This window comes from Myiozetetes cayanensis, unplaced genomic scaffold (genome assembly GCF_022539395.1).
Source record: "Myiozetetes cayanensis isolate MyiCay16 unplaced genomic scaffold, myiCay2020 scf27, whole genome shotgun sequence".
Taxonomy (NCBI): domain Eukaryota; kingdom Metazoa; phylum Chordata; class Aves; order Passeriformes; family Tyrannidae; genus Myiozetetes; species Myiozetetes cayanensis.
The window spans coordinates 431,526-441,065 of NW_026087488.1; the positions used below are offsets into that span (position 1 = coordinate 431,526).

The 9,540-nt window shown below is 56.9% G+C and overlaps 1 protein-coding gene across 4 annotated transcripts in view; it reads right to left on the reverse strand.

Moving 5' to 3' along the window:
* The window catches only part of RAP1GAP2 (RAP1 GTPase activating protein 2), a 57,050-nt gene extending 48,390 nt beyond the window's left edge, over positions 1 to 8,660 (reverse strand). Inside the window, exons 1-2 of one of the 4 annotated variants that reach the window (XM_050321743.1) lie at positions 8,545 to 8,660; positions 6,143 to 6,259 (exon numbers count right to left, since the gene is read on the reverse strand). In XM_050321743.1, coding sequence (XP_050177700.1) covers positions 6,143 to 6,259; positions 8,545 to 8,594 — 167 coding nt within the window. In that variant the 5' untranslated portion in view covers positions 8,595 to 8,660. Of the gene's footprint in view, positions 1 to 4,246; positions 4,383 to 6,142; positions 6,260 to 8,544 lie in introns of those variants that run through there. The other 3 variants (XM_050321740.1, XM_050321741.1, XM_050321746.1) reach the window with 3 other exon arrangements.
* Between the last annotated feature and the right edge of the window lie 880 nt (positions 8,661 to 9,540).

Below are 9,540 nucleotides of genomic sequence, written 5' to 3' on the forward strand. Positions count from 1 at the left end.
GGTGTGGGGCAGCCCCCACAGAAACCCACCTCACCCCACACCAGTGCCCAGGGAAGGGTGGAAGCCTGCTCCCCATCCCCACATGTCTGGCAGCCCCCCAGGGCCATGTCAGCCACCACAGATACAGGTGACAAACTACATTTGTGCCAGGCAAAGGTTAAAAATACACTAGAGCCAACCCCAGCTCCTCCAAAGCCACCAGTCTCCCTTGCTCACAGGTACCACATCATCCCTTGCTCCTGGGTACCACAGCACCACCTGCCCAGCACCACCTGCCCAGCCTGCATGGGAGTGCATCCAGAAATAGTCTCTGCAATAACATTTTCTCACCTCCCCTCTTCCCCCTGAGGTATTTCACACAGTTGGGTTCAAAAACAAAAGGGAAAACAATCCCTCCCCCTTTCAGAGCAGGCATAGCCAAATCATAACCGAGCAGCCAAAATTAGGGAACAAAAGCCCTGGGGGAGGACAGCTCCTCAATACCATCTGCATCAGTCTAAATTAACATCTCTCAGGGACCTCTGCCAGAACCAGGATCCCACCACTCCAACCCAACCCAGTGAACAGCCTCAGCCCCCTGGGAGCACTGGGTCTGGGCTGCCGCACCACTGGTAACACCTCAGAGCAGGATGGTGCCCAGGAAGGGCAGCATAATCCTTTTTGTTACTGGAGTAAGAGACTGATTTCATCATTAGCGCTTTAATATCACCTGCAGCACTCTGAGGGCATTCAGCTTGCTATTATGATTCTAAGGAAGGTTGTGGGCACCCAGAAATATTAGATTTTGTCCTGGCAGGAAGAACACGCTGTGCACATCATCAGAGCAAAGGGAAACAGTGTCCAAATTAACTCTGACTCAGTCCATGGAATATTTTTAATGCTATTTTCTCCCCTTTATGGTGCTACTAAAGTGAAAAGAGTAACTCAATGTCTTAAATGCAGCTTCCCACAAACCCCAGCTTGCTCTCAGAGGTGGCTTTTTGCTGATCAACAGCATCAGGTCAGCAGAACTCACTGGCCGTCACAGGGCTCCCTCAGCCACCACGCTTGGGAGGGGACACTGTGTGTCACCCAAGAGGAGAGCTCCAGCTAAAGGACAGGAAAGCCGAAGACAGCTTCTAGACAGACCTTCCTGAGACCAAGGTTGTGCACAGCCCACACTGCAAACCACGCTCCAGCTCCTCTTCTACATTCTTGAGGAGCCACTGATGCCTCATGGACTCATCCCTACGTCCAAAGCGATCTGATCCCTCTTGCTCAGTTCCATGAAAACAGCTGAAAAATCAATCCTGGAGGAAGCCACCACTCAGCCTGAAAAATGCCACTTCTCAGACAGTGGTACAGAGGGGTACACCCATGCAGGTGTGGCACCACCAGCATTCCCAGCAGCCTAGGGAGCACCCAGTACAGAGGAGGTCCCCACACACTGGGGACCACAGCACGGAGGAGGGGAACCCAGGAAAGCAACAGGTGCCAGCTGAGCCACCCCCCAGCACTGGTCTGTGTCCCCCAAAACCCTGCTGGTTTCTCTCAGCATCACATGATCCAGCTCTTTGCTGCAGAGGGACACAGATCGTGTCTCATCACAGCCCTGCGTGTAGAAACTCATCATACAGGCTCATCGAATTTTTCTCTGCACATTGTGAATTTAACATACAGAGTTGCTTGTTTTCTCAAGTCCACCCATTTTAGAGTCCTCCCTTGCTAGTGAGGGCATGAAATTCTCTGGAAAGGCTCTCTCTAGGAAAAGCCTGTTCAAGCACACAAATTTTCTCTTTTCCCCACCTCTTCCAACCATCCACTCCCTAAGCAAGTGGAGCCCAAGAGAGGATGCTTCAGGAGAGCAGCAGAGGCCTGCATCCACATGCACTGTGCCTCCCCAGAATCCAGCAGGAAGGTTGCTCTGTGCCTCCATACGGTGCCCACATGGGTGCCTTGCTCAGGATGATCCAGAGACAGGGCAGGCATCGCTGCTCCCACCATGCTCCTCACTGTGCTGGGGGGCATCCCTGCTGCAGGCAGGCAAGCAGCTGCCACGCCAGCGCCAGGTCCCTGGGCACTGTCACCATGGCTACCTGCACATCCACTGCGCATCCCACACCAGAGTCAGTCCACGGTCCCCACTGCTTGGGGGGAGCTCATCGCCTGCCTGCCCGGGCACCACGGGGGCTAGTGGAGGAAGGATGCTTTGGGGCAACCACCTCAAAATCCCATTCCCTGTGGCAGCCTGGCACTGGCAGCAGCACTGGGAACTAGAGAGCATTTGGCCCAATTCGCACAACAAATATGGGGGCAGGGTGGAGTGAGGGAGGGTGACTGCAGCCAATGAAGAAATTGTGGAGAGACAGAAAAAGAACAGCTTAAACTAAAAACCAGGGCTGGAAAAACATGGGGGCGGGAGGAAAGCATGGGAATGAGAGAGTCCTGAACAAGCTTTGGCTGGAAATTAGGAGGTTTCTAATCTTCAACACAAACAGTCTCTGGAACAGTTTCCTAATAACCGAAGTAAAGGAACCAAAAAACCCAAAAACTTAACTGAGGCTCAGCATGTTTGTGAAGACATTACCAGAGATGGTAAAGTCTAGTGGAAGGTGTCCCTGTCCACGGCAGGGGGGTTAGAACTCTATGATCTTTAAGGTCCCTTCAAGCCAAACCATTCAGCAGCAGGGCACAGGGCTCAGTGACCTGGTGTGTACCCTCACATCTGACAGGGGCTGCTCCTCCCAGCCACCCTGCCCTGCAACCCAGCCTTGGCAACAGGCAGGGACGCTGCAGCTGCCCGAGACCAAGCTGCGCTGGTGCAGGGTCAGACCTCAGCAGCTGGGGCTCAGGTTCAAGGCCAAACACATGGTTCCCTCTAAATGTTGCAAACAAGGCACACAGGGCTTGGACTTGAGCTTTTCCAAATCCCAGTACTTCTTGCTAACATCACCTATATATATTCCACCATTTTGGGTCGTTTTTGCAAGAGCCAAGCTAGATTCAAATCCAAGTTAAGAAACAGTCTTTCTGTTTTGGCATCCAACTTGGAGACAGATGTTAACTTGAAGCAGGGATTCATCTACCCCCATGAAACTGCAAAGAGGTCTGGAGAGAATGAGCCGTTTTTAGCTCCTGGAAAAAATGTCTCTCCTCCTGTTGCTGCTGAAGTCCTGTTCCTGTTTCCACAGCAGCTGCTAACAACACTCAGAGCATCTGACCAGGTACACAACAGGCAGCAGCAGTATGGGGACCCTTCGAGCAGCCCCCAGAACTCTGCTACCATACAGATCTGTTTAGGGATGAAGGGAAGGAAGGATGATAAAACAAGCAAGCAAAGAAAAAGGCAATTCTGCTGCTGTGGTTATCATCCCCTGTGGGAGGAACCAGCAGCAGAGGGAGAATGCAGTATCTGCGAGCCTGCTGCCTGCAATCACGATGCATGTTGGTTCTGAATTTAGACTCTTTGGCATGATTCCAACCCTCAATAAGTCGTGCCGTGTGGACAGATATTATGTCCCTTCTGCTACTAAAACAACAAGCAGTCTTAAATAAAACAGCAGAGCCTGGAGCGTGCAGAAAACACTAGCACCTGGCAGGATCCATCTCACGCTCTGCATTCACCAGGGACGCAGGCGACATCTCACACAGCCCTCACAGACTCTGTGGAGCTCCACACGGGGAACACCGGTGCCCTGTCCGTGGGGATGAGCAGGTTGAAGGGAAATGCTCGGCCTGATGAGCAGACATTGCGCTGCTTCCCTAGCAGGGATGAGCTGCAGCCTCGCTCAGGGACAGCGAGGGGGAGGGTCATCCCAGTAGACTGGCGTGGGGTGCCCAGGGAGGCTCAGACGGCCCTTTTCGGTGTGAACACCTGGGGCTCCTCAGCCAAGGAGGTGCCCGCGGGAGGCAGGATCGAGCCCCCCGCACCCCACCGGGCTCCACCACCAGTATTCCCGGGGACAGCGCGCAGAGCCCCGCACGGACTGGTGGATGACTCCTCCTTGAACGGTCAATATGTAAGAGCAGCGCCGGCAGCCACCTCGCCATCACCCCACACACGGGTCCCGCTCCCAATCCCTGGCCCCAAGCTCCCGAAAAGCCCCCGGGTTCTGGGTCCCGATGCCGACCCCGGCCCCCAAGCTCCCGCACAGCCATCGCGGCTCCGAACGCAGACAGAGAAGCCGAGAGCCCTGGGCACCTCCGCTGCGGGTCCGCCCGCGCTCAGCCGAGACCCCCGGGGCTCCCGCCAGGAACACGTACGTACCGCTGAGGATGGAGCCCGCAGCCCCGCACTGTCCCTGCCGCCCGCCGCCTGCCGATCCCGCCGCGCTCCCGGAGCCGGCCCCGCGCGGGGCGGTGCGGGCGGTGAGGGGCGGTGCGGAGCGGAGCCGTGCGGGGCGGTGCGGGGCGGTGCGGGCGGTGAGGGGCGGTGCGGGGCGGAGCCGTGCGGGGCGGTGCGGGGCCGTGCGGGGCCGTGCGGGGCGGTGCGGGATCCCGCAGCGCGCGCGGGCACCGAGGCTGCGGGGGCAGAGCTGACTCCTGCCGACCTGCCCTGTCCTGTCTGCAGGGGCTCAAAGGCAGCAACACGTCCTCGACGTGGGCCCCTCCTCGCTCCCATCTCAAGGAGCAGAAGCTGGAGCAAGCGGCCCGGCTCGGCCCACAACAGCTCTGTGCCCCAGCAGGGCCAGCAGCTCCATTCCCCGGCCGCAGGCAGTGCCCCGCGGCTGCTACCCTGCCTGCTGGCACAGCCAGAGCCTGGCAAACCCGGGACCTGCCGAGCCAGAGTTTGCTTTAGGGCTGCCCTGGGCGACGGCCCCAGTCTGAGTAAACATTTTATCCCCATAAGACAGGTGTAGGTGCTGCTCATAACTGGCCACTGGTGTCTCACAGACTCTCCAGACTGCTCCATGCAACTTCCCATCTCTCTGGGAAATCAAACAAATCCACTGAAATTAACCCCATCGGGAAATCAAATTAATCTAGTGAAATTAACCCCAACAGCACTTAACATTAATTATAAATGATGTTACACACATTTCAGATGCCAAATGATACACATGCATTAGAGGTGAGGTTAACACAGTCTCTGACAGCAATTTGCAAAAATTAGTTAAAATCAGTAACCAGCACAGTCATTTCAGTTTCTAGAAAGCCTCTCCAGCAGCAGGCAGAGGAATTACCATCACGGGAAGCAGCTGGCAGCAGCAGGCATGTATGCCATGGCTCCTGCTGAGGACAGCAGGCCCTTACACTCCTAGAAGTCTCTTCTTGGTGTGGCTGTCACTTCCCTCCCTCCCCACCCTGCTCCAGGGGCTCTGGAACCCCAGAGACCCCTTGCCCTGCAGGAAGAGCACCCACACCCCTTCCTACCCTGGGAAAGCTAAGCCTTTTGGGGTCCCCTCCCTCCACAGCCACTCTCCCACTGTTGGTCTTGTCCATATGATTCTGGGCAGATAAATACTTCAGGGCTTTAAGGGCTCTTGGAGCAAAACTACTGTTGAAATGGAAAGAGAAAAGCTTTTAGTGTGGCACCCACCCGGGGACTCAGCATGTTCCAGAGCTCTTTGCAGGCCAGAGAACAGACGCTGCGCTCTCTGTGTCTGGAGGCCCATGAGGCTTTTATGTTAATGGTGTTTTATCATCAAACACAGGATGGGAACAGACAGCGATGCATATGTATCAGCAGGGAGAGCCACAGCATATGCCTGGGATGCAGCTCCCAAGGGAAGAATTTAAGCACTGAACAAAATCGAAATATCAGAACATATATTTTCCAGTGATCACTGATGGCTGGGCCCTGGCTCCCATTTGGTTTTTAAGTAAATATGAAGTGTGCTGCATGCATAAAACAGATCCTCAACAAGTTTGTGCTTGACCAAAAGCACAGGGAACTTAAAAGCAACGTTTAGGTGGACAGTCCCTTCCACTGCTTTAAAAACCTAATGGCACGTACACGGTGTTTGCAGCTCCTGGTACAACTACTGCACCTGGAAGTTTATTTTAAAGCAAAGCCCAAGATGTTCAGGTGTCCCAGGGCTCCCAGACAGGCTGGGCTTAGGTGGCCCATGTCAAAACCATGAGGGCTTGTGACAGAGCAAGCGGCGCTGGCAGGTGATGTGCCCGTGCTCCCCCCAGCCCTGCACCCGCTGGCCCCCCTTACCTGCTGGGAGAGCCCAGGTCCGCCCGGCTGACGATGCGGTGCTGGTGGGGTGAGTAGAGCCACTGGAAAGCTGTCAGCGTCCTCTCCTCGATGCGAAAGCGGCCCTCTCGCACGTACCTAAAAATAACATCCAGAGAGACTGAAATATTCATTAGTGCTGGATTGCGGGGAGGGAGCGGCAGGACACAGGGAGTGGCTGGCTCAGCAGTGCCACTTGGACCTGCAAGTCCAACACCACCACATTCTTCAGGGGAAGCAGAAAATGACATTACAGACTGTCTGCCTGCATCCCTGCACCATCCCTGTCCCCCACTGCCCATCAACCAACCCTCCCACAGGCACATGGCCATGGCTGGGACAGGGCATTCCTTGAAGGTGACCCCCAGAGAGGGGGTCCCTGCACCCTCCAGATGGGCATCTGTGGGACCCCGCCAGCTGTAGCCCCTGTACAGCCCTAAACCAACTGGGGGACCCCTGGGCCAAACCCACGTAACTGCCACATGCAAAAAAGCAAAGAGCAAACATTTCCAAAGCAGCACAGGATATTCCTCTGTAAAGGCCCGGGGGACAGAGGTACAGCACTGTCATCCTGGGTCACAGCATGCCCTCGATACCCACCCACCCAGCCCTGTCCCTAGGCCAGCACCAGCTTCAAGGCCAAGATAATGCCTTTCTAGCATCATTTCAAATGTCAGGCCAGATGTTGAGGCTTATTAAGTAATATTCAAGTGATGAATCAATGGTTATGAATTCAATTAAAGAAGTACAGATTCTCTGTCAAGTGACCAAAAGCCTGGTAACCACAGTTCCCATCTTTTAGAATAAAATCCTGCTGCCTGCCTCCATCCCAGCAGCCAGCTGCACTTCACACACCCTGCTCTGAACATGAAATTTCATCAGCAAGCAATTAATAATTGAAAGGCTCTGTGGTACTGGTTAGAGACACACGCACACACAGCTGCAGCGCCCATGAACCTCAGACAGGGCCAGCTCATGTCCTCTCCTCTGCCTGTGGATGCTCCAGGAGGTTCATTCCCAACATCAACTACAAGGATCCAGTCACGTTGCTTTGATGGGGCAAAGGGGATGCACCACAGTGCCATGAGCTCCACGCAGCCCTGATGAGCCTCTTGCTGCTGCTGGGCTCTTCCTCCTGGCTAAGAACCCACCCTGCCCAGCCCAGCACTGGGGGGTCCTGTGGAGCAGGGGTTGAGGAACCTGGATCTCCTGTTACAGCTAAAGGAAAGGCTTCTTGAGCATCCCCAGCACAGAGTGACCTGCCAATTTTCTTGGTAAAAGCAACCAAGCATGGTGCAGTCCCAGTGCTCCCTGCAGCCCTGGTATATGATAACCCTGCACAGAGCAGAGGCAGGGAAGCCAGGGTGTCCTCTGGGAAGTGGGGGATGAGGCAGTGGAGATGCAGAACAGCCAGCCCAAGCAGCCACTATAACAGTTTTGGCCTAAGTGTGCAAAGAAAAAAGTGTCTTTTTCTGCACAGAGGGGGAAGACGGGAGAAGAAAAAAAAAAAAAGCTTCAGTGACTCCCATTCTGCCTACTCTCCCGGGATTGCTGGGCTCCCACCCACAGCTGGGGCTCCGGTACCCAGCTCCTGACCGGCTCGGGCTCTGATCCCACCCGGGAGCTGCCGGGAGCAGCCTGGGCCCCATCCCGGAGCTTCCCTCAGTATCCCTGCGGAGTCACCCAGCCACAGCTTGGCATCGCCGCAGCGCCCTGCTCAAAAGTCACAAGCTTCGGACGTCACAAACTGCACAATTCAACATAAAAGAACACAGAGAAAGCTTGTTCCCAATGTCAGCCCGTCCCGGTTGCTCCGGGCACGGCCAGCGCCCTGTTCCCAGCCCCATCTCTGCACGCCAGAGCTCGGAGCAGCCTCAGCACCCCACGCGTGTCCCGGGGATTCCCCCCGAGTGGGGGGACCCCGGCATCCCCGGCACGCTGCCGCTTCCACGCTTCCTTCTGCGCGGGCAGGGACCTTTCCCAGCTGCAGGAAGTCTTTGGGATCCAACTCTTTTCTGCCTCTGCAGGACGCCAAATGCCAGCAATCCCCCTCCAAGCACGGATCCGCCCTCTCCCTGCACCCCAACGTGTCCGCCCCCCCCCAGCTGGAGCAGGCGCCCCGCCGGGAATCCCCGCACCCAGGACAACCCCCCTACAGCCGGGACCACGCGGCGCCCCTTGCAGCGCCCGGCAGCGTCCGAGATCCGGGGCGAGGAACCGTGTCCCCCCAGCCCCACTCGGGGCTCCCCGCGAGGGTTCCTCTCCTCTCCCGGGCTGGGAGCATCCCCTACGATAAAGCCCAAACCCCCTCACAAACTGAGCCCCTCCCTGTCTCCCGCTCGGGTCCCCCTTCCCGAGTCTGCCGGCCCCCCCGCCGCACTCACCAGCGCACCAGCTCCCAGCGCCGCTCTCCTGCCGCTTTGCCCGAGGCCATCCCGGGGGTCCCGCCGAGCGGGGGGGGCAGGGGGGCCCTGCAGACCCCGCTCGGAGCCGCCGGCGGCTCCTCAGCACCGGCCCCGGGGTTGAGCCGGCTGCGTCTGCTCCTGCGCTCCCGCCCCCTCTGGCGCCCGGGGGGACCCGGGACAGGAGGGGGGGCCTCGGCCCCGGGCAGGTGCGGGGGGGCCGCACCGCCCTGCCCGGTTATGTAAAGCCTTATGCAATGACCCCCACCAGGGCAGCCCCGAGGGACGGCCAGGAGGGCTGCGGGGGCAGGAGGGGCACACAACGCCCCCGGTACCCCTCTGCGGACCCCGGAGTCTCCCACCGACCAGCTGGACCCCATCCGGGGCTTCAGGGAAACGTTCGTTTTCTCGCCTTTCAGACGCTTAGGGCAAATCCGCACCGAGCGTCCCAAAGGACCTCGGGAACAGCCACCGGGGTAAAGAAACCCTGAAACGAGCCCCCGCCAACCTGGCCCTCCCCAAGCCCCCCACTCACTCCACCCCTCACAACCAGTGTGCAGGGGTAAGTGGGGGCCCCACCTGCACAATCTGGGGGCTGGACCCCACCCCTGATTCTGTCACGGTCCTTGCTCACCATGAGAGTACCCACCCAACTCACTTGGCAGATCTATTCTCCCATAGGGCCAGAGGTTCCCTCTAGGAGCCCCTGGGTGCTGTGAGGGGCTCAAGAAGTAAATCAGGACCCCAGTGTTCCTTCAAGGAGCTTCAAATAACACTGAAAGCTATTTCTCAAAAGTGGTGTTCTGGTACTAAATCCTCACTTTTCTGGTCTTTGAGAACTTAATTCACAGCTCAGCAAACCCAGGTGCTGCATCCATAATCCAACAACTTCATTTAAACTAAATGGCATTAATTACTCAAGAAAATACCTATTACTGGTAATTATGGAGTCCTTGGGTCCAAACACATCTGAAGAGC